Source organism: Geospiza fortis, unplaced genomic scaffold, assembly GCF_000277835.1.
Source record: "Geospiza fortis unplaced genomic scaffold, GeoFor_1.0 scaffold1, whole genome shotgun sequence".
In the NCBI taxonomy this organism is placed as follows: domain Eukaryota; kingdom Metazoa; phylum Chordata; class Aves; order Passeriformes; family Thraupidae; genus Geospiza; species Geospiza fortis.
The window spans coordinates 5738646-5761993 of record NW_005054320.1 but is presented as its reverse complement, the minus strand read 5'-3'; the positions used below and the strand labels follow the sequence as shown (position 1 = coordinate 5761993).

At 42.9% G+C, this 23348-nt stretch overlaps 1 protein-coding gene across 1 annotated transcript in view; it reads left to right on the top strand.

Annotated features, from left to right (window-relative positions):
- The window catches only part of GSK3B (glycogen synthase kinase 3 beta), a 158425-nt gene that overhangs the window by 131590 nt on the left and 3487 nt on the right, over positions 1-23348 (top strand). The window contains exons 10-13 of the mRNA XM_031056706.1: positions 5823-5861; positions 8191-8377; positions 13991-14089; positions 21030-23348. The exon at positions 21030-23348 is cut by the window's right edge and continues 3487 nt beyond it. Of these exons, the coding sequence (XP_030912566.1) occupies positions 5823-5861; positions 8191-8377; positions 13991-14089; positions 21030-21097 (393 nt within the window). The 3' untranslated portion in view covers positions 21098-23348. The remainder of the gene's footprint in view (positions 1-5822; positions 5862-8190; positions 8378-13990; positions 14090-21029) is intronic.

Below are 23348 nucleotides of genomic sequence, written 5' to 3'. Positions count from 1 at the left end.
TAGTTTAGGCCTTTTCTGTGTAGGAAAATTACTCTCTTGGATTTTTTTTCCCCACCCAAGGATACTGCCACATGTTTGCAAATATAATGTCAGGATAATGAAAGATAAGTATGCATATATATGCCCATGTTTCATGGTGGCAGAACAATACAAGTTGTAACAGCAAAGGCAGTTTTCTTTACTTAATCATAACCTCTGCCTTGTCTCCATTGTATAGACATGGAAACAGTTTCTACTGCAGGCAGCTCTTAAAAATGGAAAGTCAGTCTCTTCAGTCTGCTATGGTTTGGTTGCCTTTGTTTCTCCTGTTCTGAAAGTACTTGCATGATTTTTCAAACATGCAGGCATTTTTAAAATATACTTTTGGTAAGATAAATTTGAGTGTACTCAAGAGAATGGCTTTATTCACCATCCCCAAATCTATATTTAGCTGTGTCTGAGTAATAATTTCCAAGTAAGTGTTGAGTTGGAAAAAGACAGGAGTCATTTGCCTGACAGGGGAAGAGACAGGGAGAAAAACTGTCATGTTTAGATTACTTTTGAGCATCTCTGTCCCTCTGTTGTGCACTCTTGTGGATAAATACATGAGGACTTTTTCCTACATTATTTTGCCTTCACAATAAACTTGTGGGAGATTTGGGCAGGATCCCTCCCAACTTTGTAAGCACTTCCTTTTTGTTTTAGGGGCTTTTTTCATTGTTTGTACTGTTCAGGGTGGGTTTGTTTTTTGTTTGTTTGTTTTTTGGGTTTTTTTTGTCTGTGCCTTTAAGCCAAATGGTTATAGCATAGGAAAACAGTGCCTAAGATGAGACTTCAGACTCCAGCTCATCCCTTCTGGCACTTCTCCAAAACTATTGGCCAATTCTGGCTGCAGCTGAAGTTGTGCAGAACCACGGCTGGTTGTGTTAAAGAGTAGCTTCGGATAGTGACTTTAGAATTCATATTTCTGCCATATTATGAAGTAATTTCTGCTAATACTGTAAATGACTTGCCTAATATTTTAGTGTTTATATCCTCTTGTGTACATGTGTGTTCTGTATGCATGTTTTTCCAATACTAATCATGGAACCTTGAATGTTGAATAATTCTGTGCTTGTAGTAGACAGTCCTGTTGTCTTCCCCACACTCTGGGACTGGGATGGTCTCACTCATGAACATGTTTTTCCACCCTTCAGAATTGATTTTGTGTCTTCATCTTGTCCTACTCCTGCTCTCCTTGTTCTTGTCTAGTTTTTAAGCAGATTGTTTTGCTTGTAATGCTTCCAACGTGACTGCTCATACTGTAGATTCAAGGAAGGATACCAAACAGTCAAATGGATAAACAGACAGCTCATTTTGTCACTTCTAATTATAACTGATGACAAAAGAAAGCGAAAACTCTTTTGTCAGAAATCTTGTAAGTGGACTTGGATTTGGATTCAAGATGAAAATTCAAACTCTTCTTTCTGAGATTTTAGAGGAACAAAGATACAGTGAGGATGAGATGTTTCTTTGGTTGCAGTTCCATAATTGGCATTAAGTTCATCATGGAGCGGGTCAGTTCTCCACCTCCCACCTGCATATTCCTGAAATGTATTATGTTTTGCAAGGTGGTAAAAATCTCTTGAACAACACATGTTCAGGATTTGGATCAATTTCCTTATCTGACTGACCATTCTGCCCAGACTACAGATGTTGGGACAAGGGACTAGGCAGACCTGAATGTCCAAAAGGGCAGAACTCTCATTTCCAACATGACCTGGACTTGATTTATGCTGTTGTGAAACTGTGCCCTGACCTTTTTCTTAAGAGTACAGCTCTGTTTTTTGCTTGATGTGTAATGACTTAAAAGCAAAGAGTGAAGACAGCTTTTCTGGAGACTAACTTCAAAGAAAAAAAAAAGTTTTTCTGGCAAGTTCATATTTGCCAGCTCCTTTTGCACCAGCAATGATTTTTGACAGTGCAAATCTCGTATTTTACATGGCTGAGAAAAGAAGCCAGGTTTGCTGGGTGGTAAATTGCCCTGCTCCTGCCCAATTAGTATGCAGTAAAGAAGGTACTGCTTAACAGTAAATGAGTGAGCACTAATGCAACATTAAGAAAGGATTTCCATCAGTGACTACAGAAATCAAACACTAAGTTTAACATGTCTTCTACACTGTACCATCTGTTTAGCCATGCCGCTGCAACACATCTGTCTAGGCTATTCATAGCAGCTGTCCCTGCGAGGTTGAGAGCACTGAGGTACATTTTTGGGGATTCTCTTTCAAGAGAAGGAGAGCTGCTCTGTTCCTCTTAGCTTTGTTGCTTCCCTTTGGAGCTCGATAGAAGCAGAGCACATGCACTGGGTAATAAACGCGAGCTCGTTCTGTCTCCACAGGGTCCTCAATGGAAGGAGCCCAGTAAAAAGTGTGTGGTCTCAACAAGAAGTAGCTTTGAAGACAGGTTCCTGGTCCTGTTCCCAGTTCTGTGTTGGCTCATTTGTAAGCCACTTAACCCTTCTGTCTTTACTTCATTTTCCTCTGCCTAAGTGCCATGAGACAGGAATTCTTGACGAATCAGGCATTTACTATTTCTGAGGTGCTTTTAAAAAAACAATAGAGAGATTTAATCAGAGAAGGAAGTTGGGGGGCTTACATATATTTTAAAATATCTCCCAACAGCAGTTCCTCTTTTGTGGACATCTTTTAACCTCTTTTTTTTATCACGTGAGTTTTACACACCTCTAAATAGCCAAATGGCATATATCAGAAATCCCACACTGAAATTCTCAGGCATTTGGAACAAGACTAATCCCAAGAGCTTCAGGTGCTGCCTTGGGGGTTTTTTTGTGCCAGGTAGAGCTCAGTGCATACATTGCTATCTTGCGTGTGTCTCTTCCCTCTTCTTTTGTTTGTGAATGTGTTGTGTTTCTCATGAGCCTTATTGTGTTAAATTTGGTCGATCGAAATGCTTCATAGTAATTGTATTGTATGATCGCATTTTTTAGAAGTTGATTTGAGGGTTGTGTTCTACATTGGAGACTTGGCTTGTAAACAGTACAAGCTTTTGGTTGAAGGGAGGAGCTTTCTCTCTTACCTAATGTTCATGTGCAATAAAAAATGTGCTTACAAGCCGAAAGGACGTGCACAGACTGTCAGCCTTGAATCGGTGGTGTGGGTGGTTCTTGGCAAAGAGTGTGAGTCTGAAGCTGGTGAGGAAATTTTTAACCATGGTGTCACAAACTTGATGTGTTAGCAACAGATGTCATTTTCCTAAGCCTCTGCTCTCTTAGGTAGCACAGCATGCGGGCAGTATTCACAATCTGCATGCAAGACACACAGTGGCTGATGGTATGAAATCATGTCTTTTAATACACACTGCCTAGAAGAGCACCTTGGTGTCACATTGTGAAGCTTTGGCTTTGGGGCTTAATTACACCAAGACGATGGAGCTCATGTTGTGCATGGAAAGTTTGTTTGAGGAATGTCAATGAATTGAAAGTCAGAGCAACCATTCTGTTAAAACAATACTTAGCTCTTGCCCCATGTGGTTTTATTTGAGAGTGGAATGCTGATGTGAGTGAAGTGAAATAGGAGAATTCTGTGCTTTCCATCCTTTTTGTTTCATCTTTCCATATGTGCAGAAAAATAAAATTCAGAAGGGGCCTAAACTCCACTGCACTGGTTGGAACTATTTCCAATTAGTAAGATAAAATGTGACTGCTCTGCTAGTGCACAAAGCCTTCATCTGAATTGAAGTCTCTTGGGGATGAGGGCTGTGTAGTGAGCTAGGGACACTTAAGCCTGAAATGTTGAAGAAGGTGGTAGTTCCAGAAGAATGAAGGAGGGAGTAACATAAAAAAATTTGCGTTGATAGCAGTTCAACTTAAGAAGGAGAGAGGAGTGTGTCAGGCCTTGCTGGCTTGCTCCTATGGTCTGTCAGTGTTTGAGCATCACTGGCATGCCTGAAAAAACAAAGAACTCACACTGGTCCCTCAGCTTTTTGGTGAGGTATAGATTTATTGGCATGTGAAGGGGGGAGGGGAAAACCAGCAAAAGCACCAAAAGCTGTGGTTTTGGATGAGTCAGCATTTCCATTTGACATGATCATCCAGAGATTTTTGTAACTCATCCAAAAAAAAACCCAAAGAAAAAACAGCAACCTGGGTCTCAGCCTGAAATTCATTTGCTTTGCAGAAACAAGAGGTTTTGAGTTATTCAAGTGCAAATTTTTCTTGAAGAATATTGTATGTAAAGCCTTTTTTTTGCATTTGTTTATCTCCAAAACAGGTTCATTTTTTAAAATGAAAACTTGAGCCTTCGGTCCCTCCTGTGGACAAATAGCCTTACACAAGGTCTTGTTTCATTTTAGAAAAATGAATTGCTGCGCCGGTGGGGTAGTATTTGATTGCTTTAAAAGTTCCTGTCAGTGTTTTATTTTTGGTTTTGATTTTGTTTGTGGACTTGCTGTGCCTTTTGCCCGGCCGTATTTAGTCTGCATACTAAATGTTAGTCTACCCAAACACTTTGTACACTTAGCTTTTATTCCTTTTTTTTTTTCCTTTCTCTTTTTTCTTTCCTTTTTTTTTTCTTTTCTTTTTTTTTCTTTTGCTTTCACCCAAATGTATTTTAGACCGAGACAGACTTTGCTCCGATGGGCCGGATTTTAGTCCGTGCACTAAATTTTAGTCCGCAGACTAAAAATAATCCGCGGATTATTTACTAAATTGATTCCCTCACTGAGAACTACAGAGACTTTTAAACTCCTGCTGAGATGTATGTGCAAGGGGCTTCACTGCTCACAAGTCCCACTGTCTGTCCATCCTCCCGCCCCTTCCCACCATGGAGCATCAGCCCAGCATTGCCTTGGCGTCGGTGCCCCGTGGCAGGGAAGTGCTGGCACAGCCATTGCCGTGGGCGGCAGCTGCTCGTGTAGTTCTCGGTGGGTGAATTGGGCAGCTTTCCCGGGGGAACTTTGCTGAGTGGGAAGAACTAAAAGACCATAGAGGGCTTTGCTTTTATTTCTTAGGGTGTTACTCAAAAGGGAGGTGGGAGGGGACAAAATTGAGGAGAAAAAAATTTCTTAAGTAATGGGTGCGACGGGTATGAGGGGGAATAAACCCACAGTAGAGAGAAATTTAGTCCATACCCGCACTCCTGAGGTGGTACGTCCAGTTCCTGAAGAATCCTAAAGAGATAATGCCAGCAAACAAAATCCAGTGGAGGGGGAAGTCAATCCAAAATGGAGAATAATCCGCGGCGGCCTGAGGTACTCGTAGTGCACACAAATTAAAAAGATCCAAATTTAAAGTATAGATCTCAGATTTTTACTTCGTCTTCAGCACAAATTACAAATTGGTAGGGATTTGGGTTTTTTTGAGAAAAACCCCAAACCATCCAAAAGTTTACATTGTGTGTCTGGGACAGATTTACAAGTGGGATGCATCTTTGGAGACATACTAATCTGGCCACTTGGTTCTGTGGACATTTATATCCAGGACCGAGGACTGAAAGTTCCTTATTATGGCAATTTCAATTACCCTTTTAGTTCAAGTTAGAGTTTTGATTTCAATTTTTTTTATTTTTTTAGTAAATGCACTGGCATTGGAACATAAATTTCATATAGAAATGTTTCTATACTATGCCTCACCATTGCACAATCGATTTTTTGGCATACACTGTGGTGAAGTTGGACTTGCTGCTATGGAGACTGATGTTTAAAGTTTCTAATTGTATAAACATTTACTATGTCCCCCACACCATGGATTTCTTATAATATTGGCTATATTTTTCCTTGCTGGACTATTCTCTTTTGGATTGACTCCCCCTGTTTGGATTATTTCACTGCATTATCATCTTTAGGACTCGTCAGGAACAGGACATTTCACCTCAGGAGTACGGGTATGTACTTAAATATTTTTTCAAATTACTAGGCCTAGCCTTGAAAAAAAAGGAGACAAATGCTAGAAGTGGAATAATTGAGTTCAAACTCCATCATTGAGGCAGCAGCCAGGAGAATGTAACACAAGCTGATAGAGATGAGATGGGCACAGACCTGTAACTTGCTTCATGTGTTAGTCACCACTTGTTGCAGGGGAAGGCTATGTGAGCCCTCCTGATGTATATTTTTTCTCCCCCTTCCTGATTTGAAGCAGTTAGGGCAGAGTTTGGGAACTGCCTACCCCAAATGACTAATTCCAGATCCAAAAGCAGGCTGAGCAGTTCATAACAGGGTTTAGGAAACATGTTAGGGTTTCAAGGACTTGAAAATGAAGAGTTTGGGTGGACAAGCAAGTACTCCTTTTACATATGTCAGATTTGTGACTGTCTGCCTACTAATTTTCTCAATCTAAGGGCTTGTCATCTTTGCCTTAAGGAAATAAAATTGTTTTCTTTTTAAAATCTGTATAGTGGCTTATATGTGAGCTGTACTGAGGAGAAAAACACAGTTAAGAGTGAAGTACTAAAGTTTCAAGCTGAGATTAATCAAACTTGTTAAAATATTACTGTGAAGGGGCATGAGGGAGACCTCAGTAATTTTACCTCTCGTTAAATACAGAACAACTTCACTTCTGTGGGTTTACCTCAAGACATACACATTTGTGCTACTTACCGTGTGGAGGTGGGGGGAAGCCAGAAGGCTTTTTTTTTTTGACTGGAGACAGTCTTGGATTTTGTTCTGGTCAGGCTGTGACTTGGGAGTAATAAGTGCATCCTCTGTGTGCTGTGGTCACAAGCTTTGCAGGCAGCGGGCACAAAGCAGCTTCTGCTGCCTTTTCAGTAGCACAGTGGTCAGTACAGGCTCTCTGCCAGCAGTGTTAAGCTAAAGCCTTTCTTTTTGTCATCATAGGCCTCATGTGAAAACTTTTGCAGTTTGTTTTGCAATAACCTGGTAGTAGGAATAAAGTCAACTCTTCCTGTACATGGCTCCCTGACTTCACTAGTCAGGATTCCTTGCCACTCATATTAGTTAGCACAGCACACACTGCAGCAAACCCAGTGCTGCTGGCCCAGCTGGGTACCAGGGGCAGGAAATTTCAATCCCTGCAGAACTTGGCTTTTGTGTTTGATTCTCATTCAAGAGAGCATATATGCCTGGTTTAAAACCTCCTGAAGAAGTGCCTGTGCAAGTTTTTCATCTGTGATTAACTAGCATGTCACGCACTGATTTTTTTTTTTTCTTTCTCTCCTTGGTGCTGTGTGGCTTGAGTTCACACTGCACTGGTGCAAGGGCATTTTACATTATCTCAATTTTTACCAAAAAATGCTGGCATCAGAACTTAACACTTGTGCCCACCCTGCTCCCTTTACCCCAGACTGCATTTTACCTGCAACGTAGCAAGAGACAAGTGCTTGAGGAGGCCATCCAGATAATGTACATGATTAACTCCTATTCTACTTATAATGGAATGAGAAAGGAGTATAGAGAGTGTGGTTAGCAGTGGGTAGAACCATTCTTAGAGGCTTAAAACAAAGCTGCAGTGTAAAACTGCTTTTTGTAATCACTCAAAGTGAAAATCTGTTGGACTAAAATAGTTGGTTTTCTTGTCACAATTTTCAGCTGTCCTTATAAATACCAAATGTGCAGGAATTATCCCTATAAACTTACAGGAGTAGCTTGCCAGAATAAGGTCACAGAAGGAGTAACTTGCAAATTGGAGCTAGACATTTCCTGCACCCCACCCGTGCTTTCCTTGTTGTTCTCCAAAGCTGAACAGCAGCCTCCATAGCAACAGTCTGACCTGCCTGCCTGCAAAAGTCCACATTAGTAAGATTTCCTTCGCTAGCCAGAAAAACCCCAACCCAAAACTGTAGCAGGGCTGTATTATATTTTTACATTCAGTGAATCCTGCTCATTTTGAACCTTCTTCCCCACCTTCACTCCACCCCATTATGCATGGCTGGTAGCACCTGTGTGTGTTTGTCATGATTTTTTGAATGAGTTTCCCCTTCATTCTCAAAGTTGTTTTTCTGAGTGCGCTCTCATGAAGTCTCTTGCTGGCATTGCACCTTCACTCTAGTGCAAGGCGTTGCAATTAACCCTTTCTCAACCCCAGGAATGGATTTTCCCACACTTACTGCAGGACTTTGATAAGCACAAACCGCAAGTTTGTTCCAGCTTGCTGGGCAATGAGAGGTTTAATTGCTCTGACTTGCTTCTGGTCGAGACAGAGACGAGACCCAGCCAGACAACGTGTTTCTCCTTGCTTGTTTTCTTGCTGTCCCGCAGGTCTTCCGGCCCCGCACTCCCCCCGAAGCGATTGCGCTGTGCAGCCGCCTGCTGGAGTACACCCCCACGGCCCGCCTGACTCCCCTGGAGGCCTGCGCGCACTCGTTCTTCGATGAACTACGGGACCCAAACGTCAAGCTACCCAACGGGCGAGATAAACCTGCACTCTTCAATTTCACCACTCAAGGTAGCCTGAGAGCCTTGAAGGATCCCTTCTGTAGGAGGAAGCGGTGGGATAAACGTTGTTTGTAGTGCAGATGTTACTCCCTTGGAAGTAAAAATCTCTGAGTGGTACTAAGTTTATTAAGTAATTGTATAACCAGCTGTCCTTTTCAAAAGAAGAGGAAAGGGTCTTGAAGTTACAGGATTTTCAGAGTCTTGGTTCCTCCAATTCACTTTTGCTGAGGTCCTGAAGGTGGTTGTTACTGGATTGCATCAGGAAAGATTACGTGCTTATAGCATGTGTCTGCAGAGAATGAATATGAATAGCTCAGAGTCTGCAGCTGGGCTGATGGCTTTGTGTGAAATATCACAGTCAGTGGACCCTGCAGGTTGGAATATCATTTGGAGATGGACCTGCTTCTTCATACCTGAAACACCGTAGCCAAGTAGTAATGCATATTAGGTTTGGCAGGGAGGTTTGTAGCGTTGCTGCCCGTTTTGATTCTGGATGCAAGATAAATACAGATGCTTTACTGTCCAGATTTTATATGCTGTACAGTTCATCTGGCATTACACCGACTCAGTCATTTAGAAACTGTAAAAATAAATGTACAACTAACTTTCTTATTTGAAGCCAGGCTGGCATCAGATTTTAAAACCATTCATCTATTTTTTTCTACAGAAGTCAGAAATGTAAAACTGATACCCCCCAGAATAGTTTTGCCTGCCAAGACAGAACATGTGAGAAGTATGGCATACAAATATACTTGTAATTAATTTTGGAGCACTTTTTCTGTTGTTTTTCTTTAAGTGTTTAGCTGACTTGTTGGAAGTTTAAAACATACATTTTGGCCCATTTAGCATCAGTGTCATTTTTCAAACTCTATAGTGCATGTCATGCCCTTCTGCCAAAATGTGAAACAGCTCTCTCCTTCCATTTGTGGAGCCTTTTTATTTTAAAAAAAGGGCCATTTATTAAGCATAAACACAATAAAGTGGTCAAGTAAATAGCTTGTGCTTCCAGGTCACTGTCCTCTGTACTGATTTCTCCACCTGTTGTTAGAAATTTAGTAGTTATGTTACAAGTGCTTCCTTGTACTCCTGGATTGCCTTTTGTTTTGCCTCTCTAAGGCCATCTTCAGCAGCTAAAATACTTTTGATCCCAGTATCTTAAATACAGCTTCACCCCTGTTCTTTTTGAAAGTGTTGATTAATTGTTTCATGATGACATTAAGATTGAACTTACCTACTACACAAAAACAATGCTTTTAAAAAGAGTTGGAAAACTCTATAGTGAATCAATTCAAAATGTGTTTTTTTTTAATGGGAAAAACAGATATCTGTATTGGGACTGTGTCCCTGGATCCCCTCAGATAGTGTAGAAGCTGCTGGATAAGCTACCCTAATGCTCAAGCAAATTTAAAGCTTCTCTTTTGCCATCCTAAGGAGCCTGTGTGCCCTCCCTCACAAAGCAACTCCTGGGAATGGTAAGAGAAAATAGTTCCTGTGGAGCAATTTCCTTAAGATAAAAAAAGAAAATTTCTGTCATCTACAGGTGCCAGTTTTACCATCTATAAGGGGAAGGCAGGACACAGGCTGATCATTAATGCATTTCCAAAGAAGCTCTGTTACAGGTGACCAGTCAAACTCAAAAAAATCCCAAACCAGAGTTATTTCTAAATACCTCAGTACATTGCTTTGCACAGTGATTTGAAGAACTTTGTAGTTGATAAATGTACAGCAGTCCCAGCTATGAACTCAAGATACACAAGAAGATTTTGCTTCTTCTGTTACTGCTGTTCAGTCCTTGTTCTCTGGTCTTTATTGTGCAATGTTCCATCAGCTTGGTTGCTCTAGAGCAGAAATCCCAACTGGGAAACAGATTGTTACATGGATAATGAGTCATGTTAAGTCATCTGTGGTAATTTAAAAAGTAATGAAAGACAGTTTTGTTTTAGATAGCATTTGTTTTCAACAGGCAATATTAAGTTCTAGAAGTGTTTGATTTGGCTCTATCCAGTTGCCCGAAACCCATGAAGTAGGAGGTGAATGCAGAGGGCTTGAAGGCAAAACTGTTAGTAATGACAAGATAAATCTGACCATTAAGGCATTGGACTGATTTTCAAAAAGAAATTAAACATCATACCAAATCTGCTGACCTGAGCACTGGTGCTTTTTCTAGATAGGTCTAGAAAAAGAGCAGTGAGGGTACATGGAAGATCAAGATCATGGTCTTTGGCAGTCAGCTGTGGTTGTGGGGCATGTGGGTGTTTATCTTAGAGATTAAATCTGTTGAAGAGACCATTGTCATTTGTAATGTCTTGCCTGTAAGTTTCTCTTAATTTGTTTAAATTAGCATTATATGTTAATTGGGTTTTGAAAAAGTTATTTTGGCTAAGGAAGTGTCTCTACTAGCCACAGAGCTGCAATTCAGTTAGGCTTTTAGATCTGCAAGACAAAAAGCATTTTTTCTCTTAGAAGCCACATTTTCAAATAGTCTGTGGAATGACTGCCATTTCCTAAACTACTTGTAACATATCAGCAATTGTGCTACATGACAAAAGTTAATGTCACTCCATGTTGGCCCCTGAAGACTCTAAAATTATTTCAGTGATTCAGCACTTAGGAATGGTTATCATGCTTCTCAAAGATAAATTACTTTTATATTGAAGAGGGAGTGCATTGGGATTTTTGTTTATATTTTTAAGGACCCCTAGCCTGTGACCCTTATTTTTTTTAATTTAGAGATATATATATATATGTTTATGTGTATATATAATGGAAAGTTTGTTGCTGTGACAAAAAAAAAAATGATAGAAGAATAATTTTCCAGGGAATTCATGGAGTGTTGATATATCAAGTAAAATAATACTGAAAAAGAACACTGTGCTGTTTCCCAATACGAGGCATTTTCTTGTGTTTGGGGAATGAAAGTGGTCTGGTCTTCTAGTAAAACTGGACATTTTCATTCCTGCTCTTTCTTGGAGATCTTAAGTGGCTGCAAATGGTATGATATGATCAGCAGAAAGCCAGAGGTGTTCTCCCAGGTGATGTGAATGGGAGTTGGGTCTCATAAATGAATTGTGATAGCTGCTCTGTTGACATCATGATATTGAAAACTTCTGTCTGGATTGCCTTGACCACAATAGCTTCTTGCAGCAGTACTGGTTGTAATTAACCCAGCCTTGAGCTGCGTTTTTGGTTTCCATAACCAGGCTACAGTTGAACACCCTGCCCAAATACTGTTGGGAAATCACTAAGGACAAAGATTCTCAATATTTTGTAGACTGCAGATAATCACAGGTCAAGCTTTCTCCTCAGTATTGCCATGTCTTGTCCTTAGAGATGGGATAGGTGCAAAAATAATTTGTTTGAATTTTTGCTATAATGTTTCAAGCAAAGCTGCTATTAAACTTCAACCAAAAGAGTCCACTTTACTTTGTCTCCTCTGAATTGGCCTGCTCCTCTTAAGTTTGAGACATTCAGAGTATGCTGAATTGAAGGCACTTCATATCAAGAAAGATAATATGAGGTTTGAGAAGGGAACAGGATCAGTCTTCTACTCTTCTTGGAAGTTCCTTAAGGTAGCTTCAGAGAAATGGTTGCACTTGCATTAAACACAACAAAAAGCCATTATTATTGCCATAATACAAAAGGAGGTGTTCTGACAACATTAGATGAAGGAGGAATGAGAAGGGGGTCAAAGTGCCCTTGCAAGGGTGGTGTTCTGTCTGATCACCTGGTTCTTGGGCTACAGCAACACTGACAGTCTGTAGCTGCACCTCGAGGCACTGTGCAGCACCAGAAGGTAGCAAGTGTCGTGGGGTTTCCTTGTTTTAGTTCTGCTTTTGTTTGGATCTCAGCCCCATATTGTTTCGAGTGATGAGCAGAAAATAATGCAGAGGTAGTAGAAACTTTCAAAAGACCAATATAAAGAGTAGGTTCCCGGCAATAACAGATTTGGAAAAAATACTAAGGGAGCAACATTTCCTAGCACAAAGCAGCTAATACCCATGATAGTATTGAAGTATAGAAGTATAGACTTATAACTGGTGTTCCACTTTGACACATAAGGATTCATGTTTCTTCAGTTTATTTTTCCATTTAAAATGGAGATTCACAAATTTTGCATAACATTATGAATTTATTAATCCTGAATTACTCCTGCATGAATTGAGGATTTTGTATTTGTACAAGTGCTGTGAGTACTGAGGCTTTCTAAAAGGACTGGCTAGCTCTGCTTAGACCTGAATGGAGTATTACAAGATAGATTTGATGGGTTGCAGGTAGTGTAGCAACCTGCTTGCATTCATAAGGGCTGAAACACCATCTTAAAATGTGTAGTAATAAGAGGCTTGTAATCAAGGGAGTCTTCTGCCTCTTGCCCTCCCAGCAGTAATGAAACTTTATGTAACAGCAGAGAAAAAAAAATCAGCAAGTGGACTGCTGCTCTCTTTAGGCCCCGAGTTTAAAGCTAGCATTAAAAAATAGCAATAGCCTCTTAAAAATGAGCCCAAATAATATGAGACTTTCCAAAAGTGCCTTACTGAACCTATGCCATGATTTGGCCGGGCTTCTGTACAGCCTGTGCTATCTGGAGGTCTTGCGTAAAAAGCTGTCTGTTCTCCTGCTCTCAGCTCTCCTCCAGATGACCTCCTGGAGCTCCAAAGTCATCAGTCTCCTTCCGTGAGGTGACTGTTCACATCCTTTTTACCGGATGTTGCTTTCTCAGGAGACAGCCAGTCACTCTTGTTTCTGAAACAGACAGGACCTGTCTTGTCTTGGCTCAGTCCCACCTTCTGTGAGGCAGTAGATTCTCTTGAAATGGTGCCAGAAGATTGTCATTTGTTGGCAATGTGTTGCCCTTAATCCTCCCACAGTCGTGGCTGTAAGATGCCTATTTCTCATTCTGATACACACTGAAGCTATATTAGATTTGGAGCCTAAAAGACATGACTATTTTTTCCCTGGTTAATGTCTTCAGACAGAATGATTGCATCATTTTGTTGTCCATTTAAATTGCCCAGCTGACCAATTCCCTTTGCCTTTCCCTGTCCTTTTAAAGGATACGTTGCCTCTTCTTGGCCTTGCTCAAGGAGACTGCTGTGAGAGATGGGTCTTGGGTTCCTGGGTCCTTGAGAAAAAATGATGCTTGAGTGAGCCAAAGGACTAATCCCTGAAGCTCTTGGAGCAACTGTTGCAGCTGCTTGCTTGCTGAACCAGTGCCCAAAGCAGCACCACTGTTATCAGCCTTCTCCCTGGGACTGATTGCAGGTGGGCTTGTGAAGAAGGGGATCCTTCTCCAGTGCTCAGAAGGAAACAGCATTATCAGGCCATTGACAAGGTACAGGCTTGGCTGGTTCTTTTCTCACTCCCAAGCCACTGTCTTTCTCTAGGAAATTACTCCTTTGCACCACTATCTGTAGTTTTGCCAGTCTTGCTCTGGAGACTGCCTCGCTAAGTATCGCTGTGGTTTCCTCTCGCTGGTTGGCAAAGAAGAAAATGTAACGTGACCTTGGGCTGTAAGGGCATGTGTTTGACCTGAGGTACCGTTACAGGGGGAAACCCTAGGAGCTGATCCTGCATGTAGAGCACTTTGTGGATGATGAGCTAACTGTTTGTTCCACCTCCCCTCCAGAACTGTCAAGTAACCCATCTCTGGCTTCGGTCCTCATCCCTGCTCATGCCCGGAACCAAGCAGCTGCTTCAACCCCTACAAATGCTACAGCGGCCTCAGGTGAGAAATGCAACTGCCTGCCTCCCTCCCTCCTCATCCTCCCTCCCACTGCCCAGGCACTTTCCCTCTGCCGAGGCCCACAAGCCACCTCAGCCCACAAAGTGAACTGGGAAGAAGGGATTGTTTTAGTATCACCTGAACCTTGGTCTTGGTAGGTGGTCATTTGTGTGCTAGCTGTGGTCACCAGCCCAAATCTCAACCCAAGCCACTCAAACTTGCATGTGATTGCTGAATTTGTTGGTCCTTCTCACTATTGGTTTGCACCTAATTTCTGTGCTCTGAGCCATCCTGAAATTAACACTGAGTTGGTGAATGAGTTGTGATACCTAGAAAGAAAAGCAGCAGCTAGCTCAGAGCATGTGGCCTCTGTGTAGTGTGGATGAAGAGGATTTTTCCCTAAGGGCATTGGCATCTAAAAGTCTAGTTAGGGAGTTCAGTCAGCATGCTCACTGCCTCATCTTTGTAGTTGCAGTTGCTTCCTACTGAGTTTGCTTGTGTCATTTTCAGGCACAAGGCAGATATTTTTGGGTTTTGGCCAACACAGAGTGAATTTTTTGTTTGCCTCCTGCTCTCTCCAGTTTCTGTCAGAAACCTTTTAAAAGCTCACTGTTGGCCTTCAGCCACTCCATATTGTATTCTGTTTCCAGTGAAAGTTTTAACGCCCGGTAATACCAGTTGGGAGACACCCAAAGAAACTCCCAGGTGCTGCAGGATGTGGCAGAGGTGATTCAGTACATGGCATTCTTCCTCTGAGTCAGCCCTGATTCAGCACACCAGAGGCTTTCCTGGGGCTTGGGCAACCAAAGGCAGGCTGCAAAACAGGTGTGCTTCCACATGTCCTGCCTGCACATCAGCCCCAGCCCACAAGGGCTGTCAGCCCTTTTGCAGTGTAGGACACTTCCTTAGCGTAGGATAGCTGATGAGGAGAAGGCCTGCTTCAAAAGCTGCTCTTGAAATGTGCAGGAAAGCATTTGCTGGTTGATGTGCTGACAGTTACCTGATAGTAGATGCACTTGGTCCAGCCAGTGCTGTACAGAGGGAATTTTCATACTCTGGGACAGATGCAGCCAGGTTTGAAAGATGAGATTTCTCTCTGAAATTGCAGTAGCAGTAGATTAAAGGCACAACTTGTACCATTTATGACTCTGAATTTAGGAGAAAGCAAAACTGCTATTTTCAAATTTACTATGTTTGTTTCATACACTTGGCAGTATTTTGCAAATAGTCATGTTCTCTGTTTGCCTCTTATGTGCATCTGTTGCTCAACAACAAGTGAGAAAACAGATTAAGTAATAAAAGTGATTAAAAAGTATTAAGTACAAATGTGGAAAATTATTTTAAGCCTTTCTGAAAAATATTGTTTCACCTAATATCCCTTCCATGCCTTTTAAGAAGTTCTCTCCATCAAGACACAAGTCTTGAGGATTTAATGGGGTTAAGAAATCTATTTTCACTCAGCACTTTTCAAGGGCTTGTATAGGGAGAAAGTGGATTAGTCCAAGACCTAAATGTGAAGTATTAAAAAAAAAAGCCAAAAAACTCCAACCCATCTCATATGATTGATGCCAACATTTTTAAAGCTTCTGTTTGCAAGCACTGCACTGAGCTGGGATATATCCTCCTATTTGTTGTTCGAAACCAAAAATAATATCCTTGCTGATTGGAAAGAAATTGAGAAATTAAGTTTCGTGTTGCACAGCTCTGGCTTTCTACAGTTGGTTTCTTACTGATGTAGGTTTCTCACATCAGGTGATGGGAATGTCATCAGAGTTATAATGTTTAGGATTAGGTCCTGTTGAGGTTCTTTTAATCTGTTTTGCTTTGCATGCTGATGCTGCACTTACCAAGAGATTTTCATACAAGGAGTCCCTTCTTTCTCTATACCCCTGCACCTCCCAGATCAGTAAATGTTGAGTTCCTCAGTAACTGCTAAAGCAGTGTGGTAACAAGTCTCCCACCTAACCCAGGGCATCCTGATAGGCAGGGGACTTCTCTGCAAAATATTTGTGTGAGTAAGCAGTAGAGGTTCAGAAACTGCTTTTCTGAGTGACAATGATGCAGCAAAATATAGCTTTCAAAGCAATAAAGGGAAGAGCAAATATATAACTGTAATTCACATTACTAGTGCATAACTTGTGCCTCTCTCTGGCAAGCAGTGTTAAAAAGCCACATTTGTTGTTTCCTCTTCTCTTGAGGCAAAGCTGTGCTTGGTCTAGTGGAACCTGGCTTTGCAGTGGGAGTGTGTAGCCTTGCTGCTTTGGCATTAGTAAATTCTCCTAAACATTTATGGGAAGTATTCTGACATAGTGGCATGTCTAAAGCAAACTGCAGGGGAAAAAAAAGATGAGGTTTATTGGCTCCTGCTTGAAATGATGTGCTGGCTTTCTGTGAATTATGCTGGCCATTGATGAAAAATGCCAGTGCAGTTGTATTCCCAGGGATGGCTGGAGGAGGAAGAGGATGCTCTCATAACTGTGCAGCCACAGCATCTGAGAGGGGAGCCTGCAGACCAAGCTGAATGCAATGCATATCTGCTTGTGTGACTCTCTTTTTCTTCTGGATCAGCCAGAAGTAGTAGCTACCCCTCTTTAGTCAGCATTAAGATGGGAAGAGCATAATTGCCATCTGCAGGGAAGTTGTGCCAGCAGGGATTCTGGGGTCATCGTCTTAGGCATCCTGCTGTGTTGATCCCATGTAATCCCAAATGCAGTGGTGTGACTGAACTTTCAGCAACAAAACAGATTAGAGCTGGTGTTACCTGCCAGTGTCTCATAGTTGAAAAACACCACCGTGTTCCATGAAATACGATTTAGTGCATTTGTGGTATTCACATTGAAGGAATTTTGAAAAACCCGAATTCCTTAACCAGGAGAAGACAGGCGAGCAATTCTCTGAGTTCTACAAGCTCAGAACAGGGATGAATCTATGACAAGAGAAGTAAAACTTGCACATTTTACCAGGTTTGCTCAGAGTCTGGACTTCTACATCCACAGGCAGGCACAATATGAAAACCAGACTATCCTCCTCCTTCCAGTTGTCTCCTCAGCTGTCCTGTGAGGATTCCCAGGCTGGAAGTGGCTTTGTTCCTGTATCTTTGCAGATGAGCAGCACAGCCTGTCAGCATCACAAGTGCACCCAGCTAATGCTGTCAGCAGTGCTAATGGGCTTTCTCAGTCTGAGCTGGCGTCTCTGTCACTCTCTGAACTGTAGCCCTGTCTCTCCCTTTCAGGAGGTTTTTAAGGAGTGTCACGTACCCTCCAAGAAAGCTGAGGCACTCCTTAGAGGGAAAAGCTGAATTGGAAGTTCTCTATGATGAGAGAAGCTTTTGCCCTCTCTTTGAAAGAACTTTTGGAAGCAGCTAGCACTTAATGACACTTCTTTGCCTGCACAGACAGAGGTGTCAGGCAGTGGTCCAGGACAGAGAGGCTGCCCTGACCTTGAGCTGGGCACTCATCTGTCCTGTGCCACAAAGCTGCTCCCCAGCAGGGCTTTGCTGTCCTCTGTCAGCATTGCTGAGGGCCTAGATTTCCTTCTCTTAGGCCCAAATACATATTTTTCATGATGAGAAATGAATGTCCAGAGAACCTCATACTCCATTTGTGCTCCTTTTTCTGGTGCTTCAGCAAAGTGATGCTGGAGTAAGTGCCCCTTTGTTCCTCAAATGTCCTGTTGAAGCAGAGTCAACAAATTAGCTGAAATGTTAAAATACTGCATTTTCTCGCCGCCAGAGCAGCCTTGAGCTTGCTTTGCACTCTGTCTCAGCCTGGGGGGACTTTGGTATATATGTATATATTGTTGCGAGAAGCACCAAGAAAATGTTCTTGGTGCATCACCTGATTTATTTTACCATGTGGCATATATATTTCTCAGGAACTCCCCTGTTACAGTGATGACAGAAAAGGAGCATATGTTATATGAAGTAGCTCCATCCTCTCCTCTTTTTTTTATCTCTGTGTAGTAGCAATGTAACGATAACAATTTCAGCCTCTACTGTCTTCAGGAAATTGAGATCAAAAGACATGTTTCATTTCAGCAAATGAAATACGAGCGCTTTTTGTAGACACACAGAGAAATCCTCTGCCAACAGTCCAGACTCCAGTTGGACTGCTCGCATCAGGCGCTGCCAGCAGATGTTGCATTACCTGCAGTTTATCCATACTTGAAAATTAATCTAGAACAGGCATAGTGAGAGTTTAAAGTGTAGAAACTATTATCTGGCTAGCTGGGTCACTTTTGTTTTCTGTGGTCATTTTTGATCTGCATGCATGTGGGATTTGGGAATTGCTCCTTCAGGGAAATTCTCCACGTAGGAGAGTGTCTCTCTCCTGCAAGACCAGCTTCCCATGTAACACTGGTACTGTAGTCATGCTGCCTTGGTGCTTTAATTTCATGAGCTTTTTTTTTTGTCATGGTGTTCATTCCTTTGTGAAGGAGGGGATGCAATTAATTTGGGGTGAGGTGAAAGAGAATCAGAAACTCCCAGGGCAGTCATCTGGCATCCTCTGCCCACAGGACGATTTGTCTTTCTTCCCACACATTCCTTGTAGCATTTCCTTTTCAAATAGGCATCACTCTCTCTTCCCACTTGTCGGTTGTGTTTCTGGATGCTGCTGATTGTTTGAGTTCCTATTTTTGTCGCTGTTGTCAATGTTACTTAATTTGTGACTCAGCAAGTGCTGCCCATTTCTAGCCAGCACGTTGGCAGACTGGAGGGAACGGATGCCATCCAGAGAGACCTTAGAAGGCTTGAGGGGGGGGCCTGTGTGAAACTCCCCGAGTTCAACAGGGCCAAGACCTGCCCCTGGGTCAGGGCACCCCAGGCACAAACACAGGCCAGGCAAGGAATGGATTGAGAGCAGCTGTGAGGAGGAGAATTTGGGAGTATTTGTTGATGAGAGGTTGGACACGAGTTGACAACATGTGCTTCTAGCCCAGAAAGCCAAATGTATCCTGGGCTGCGTCAGAAGCAGTTTGGGCAGCAGGTCAGGAGAGGTGATTCTGCCCCTCAACTCTAGTCTGTGACACCCACCTGAAGGGCTGTTCCCAGCTCTGTGGCCACCAGCATAAGGCTGTGAACCTCCTGGAGCAAGTCCAGAGGAAGGTGATTAGATTGTCAGGGCCTGGAGCACCTCTCTTGAGAGAGTTGTGACTGTTCAGCCCAAAGAAGAGAAGGCTCGGGGAAAACCATATAGCAAACTTCCAGGACCTAAAGGGGACCTACAGGAGAGCCAGAAAAGGTCTTTTTACAAGGGCATGAAGTGTTAGAACAAGAGGAAATGGGTTCACACTGAAACAGGGTAGGTTTAGATTAGGAAGAAATTTTTTACTGTGAGACTGGTGAGGCACTGACACAGGTTGCCCAGAAAAGGTATGGCTGCCCCCGGAACTGTTCAAGGCCGGTATGGATGGGACTTTGGGAAACCTACTCTAGTGGGAGGTGTCCTTGGCCTTGGCCGGGGAGTTGGAACTGGATGTTCTTTAAGGTCCCTTCCAACCCAAAGTGGTCCATGCTTCAGTTCATTGCCTTTGTTTGTGGCTGTGGTCAGGTAAGTGTGGCTGAAGAGGAGGGGGTTTTGCTCACAGGTGACTGCAGAGCATTGCCCAGTTCATCTGTGATGGAGAAATGTTACTGCACACCCAGCACCCCCCGGTGTGTTTTATCATGTCTGGTATTCCTGCTAGACACACAGCCCTTCAGGCTGAGGTCACCCAATCTGTTCTTGCTTTTTAGAAACCCTTTCCATGTGTCTTTTCAAATACACGCTTTGCCCAGTCTGCCCTCTTCTGTACCAAGATAATAAGTCTTTCTGATGTTCTTTCCTGTTGCAGTATCAATAGCTCTGCACTTAATCTTAGTAAATTAAGTGCTGGGTGAAATGCATGACAGTCTCTTGGAGAAAGCCTCATTTACTACCTCTTTCCCATCCTGTATTTTACACATTTAGGTGTTTACTCACTTATCTGTAAGTATCTTATAGTCTTTCTGACTTGACTAATTAGATACTATATGGAATTGTTCCATTGGTGCATTTTTTCCCCTACCTACTCTTCTAATACTAAGAATATATTTTTTAGAGGAAGTACCTGATGCATGCAGCCTATGAAAACACAGTCACAATTAATTTCCTTTTGGTATTTCTTTGCAAACCCTGCATTTTCTTGAAATGCACTTTGACACATGCCCTTGATCCTGTGACCTATCTCTCCATGAAGCACTGTCCCTCCCTGAGAAGGTGTTGGAGGCATTTACTGCAGAGATCCAATCCTCTAACATATCATGTGCTTGCATAAACCTCATTACTGGCTTCAGGCCTTGGTGTTAATCTGCTTCAGCAGTTCAGAGGGTGGCAGATCCAACTTGGGTTGAGCAACAGCAGCAGACTTGAAAGACTTTCTCAGGCAACAAGTGCATGAATTGCACATTGGCTCACCAGCTGTTTCTGCCAGGGGAGCAGACTTGTCACATTCCTCATCTGCGCTCATTCACACAACTAACAGGCAGACTTATTATAAGAAGGACTAACTAACAATGTGAAACTGTGACATTCACCAGTGTGAAACCTCATAGTGACCACAGATGCTGGTGTTGGCTTTGGCAATGCCCCAGTGTGCCTTGCCCTGTAGTTATGGGATGTAACTTGGGCGACTTTGCACTGCACAGCCGGTGTTACAAACTGCAGAACCGGCTGGAGCCCAGCCCTCAGCACTCCAGGTTGCTTTTGCCATGCTTAAAGACCATCTTCCATCTTTCCCCAGATTGCATTGTTCCATCTGCATGTTCGGAAGTCAGGACAGTCATCCTAACCAAACACCACCTTGGTGGGAGCTGTGGGTTTCCCCTTGTGCAGAATGTCATAGCTGTTGTTTCCAATGTGTCTCTGTTTTGGAGGTAATGCTGGTTGTTTTTTCTCTCTCTCCCCTTCTCGTCTGTTGTTTGCAGATGTTAACGCAGGAGAACGAGTTCAGACCAATAGTGTAGCTACAGCATCAGCCTCCAACTCCACCTGAACCAGTACCAAGCAGCCAGCTGCACAGGAAAAATCACCAGTAATTTGAGTCTTGCTCAGCAACACTGGTCACATTTGGAAAGAAAATTAAAAAGAGGAAAAAAAAATCCAACAAAACAACAAACCAACCAACCTGTTCATTTTAGTGTTCAATTTTTTATTATTATTATTGTTGTTCTTATTTAACCTTGTAAAATATCTATAAATACAAACCAGTTTCATTGTATTCTCACTCTGCAGGGTGTCCGGGGCAGGGGACTAGGTGGGGGGAGGAGGGAAAGCGGAGCAATACAACACACCAATGTCTCCCCTCGACAATCTCTTCATGTTGGAAGTTTGCTGTTGTGTACTTCAGAACCAGGACTCTTGCCTCATATCCCCCTTCCACAACAGAAAGAAGGAAAAAAAACAAACAAACAAATCCCAAACCTCATTCTCTGCTGAAGTTCTTTTTTTTTTTTACCCTCTTTTTTTATTTTCTTTTTAAGTGGAGTTTCGGACTTTGATGTAGTGCACAGCTTGAATTTGGTCGGGAGCTTAGCAGGGGTCATTCAACAGAGCTCAGCGTTTCTTGTCAGCAAATCCATATCCCAGGTTATCTGAAGAACTGCCCTGGCTCAGCACGGGGAGCGGGCGACGTGATAGGAAAATAGGTTTCCATGGGGTGGGGGGGGAGGGTTTGCCATGTGTCTAAGGCTTGAACCGCTAGGGGAAGCCTTTCATTTTAAAAATCAGTGCTAGTGATGAGGAAATCTGCAGCTTCATGTGGGGAAGTCGTGCCCGAGTGGGTGATATATAATATAATACACACACATGCACCAAGGGCAGCGGTTGGCTCTGCCGAGGCATCCCCTCTGCCCAGCCGGAGCTCCTGCTTTCCGTGTCTCGGGCCGGCTCCCAGCTTCAGCAGAGAAGAGCGGACGAACAAAATCCTCAGCAGGGGCAGGGGCCCAGCTGGTGGACGGATGTTAAGGGACTTTTTGGGAAGTGGCCACTGTGAAAGTGTGTTTGGTTGGGTTTTTTCTCTCCCCGCTCCTCCTTGGCTCTTGATTTGAACAGGCTTCCCTTTCCTAAGGTGCATACAGGAAAAGGACACCAGGGTTTATAATGTGAACTGTAACAGGCTACTGGTTTATTTTGTAATACTTTTTTTTTTAACTGCAGTTTTAACTTGCAGGATGCCACATTCTCCAATAGTTCTGATTTTAAATCCACAGGTAGAATCTGTATTTAATTTTCATCTTTTTTAACCTCTTGCTTTTTCTTTTTTTTTTTTTTTGATCTCTATTTATTGATGCGTGTTGCCACGTCGCCATTATGTTTTTACATTGGTAGAATATTAAAATACACATCCGAATGCTCTTGATGGTAATTTGTACCTGCTGACTTGTAGGAAAGCTGGCTCTATATGAGTGTGTGTGTATATATATTATATAAATATATACATGTATACATAGATACAATACTGCTTTTTTTATTTTGTCGACGATCTCGAATCAGTCTGACTGAAGCGTGAGGTGAATGCTTGTTCTAGTCCATCAGTTCAGGGTCCAGGTTCCCTCCCTGCGACGGCGTGCGGTGCGAGCATCCACGTCTCTCTTCCTGAAGTCAAAGCAATATTCCTTGCGAAAGGGTCAGGTGAGCGGCCGGATGCAGCCCCGGCACGGAATCGAGACTTTGGGAGACCTGATCTTGTGGTAGGCTTGCGGTGGGTGTCCGCTCCAGCCTTATCCTTCTTCAGAGAAACTGTAGTCACCTTTGGTGCTTACCGAGCCGTCCCTCGAGCTGCGGATCTCTAAGGCAAGCAGTTGCTTTTCGGGAACACGCGGAACCTCGTGTGGCCCGGGGGGAACCGGCAGTAGCGGCTTTGGAAGCTCGGCCGCCGCAGGGGCGGCAGGGGCTTGGTCACGAGCTCGGTGTGTTTCTTCTTGTACCTTTTATGCTGTTGACGTGGGATTTTTTGGAAACTGTCTCTTAGCAGCCCCGGAACTGATAAAAGCTCTGCCCTCTCCCTCCTGCCTGGCACGCGGTGGGTTTGGGGACGCAGGAGCTGATTGAAGAGGTGAGTGACCACCTATGGTGAAACCGATAAACCCTCAAGTTATACCCCTCGGCGATTTGCTGTTGGGCACACACGCAAAAAAAAGGTTTTAAAGCTTTTTTGCATTCTGGCTGGCTGCAAAGGAAAGCACACCCACGTTGAGAAACAAGGCTTTCCAAATCCCTACCTGCAACTTAATAGAAAGGGCTGC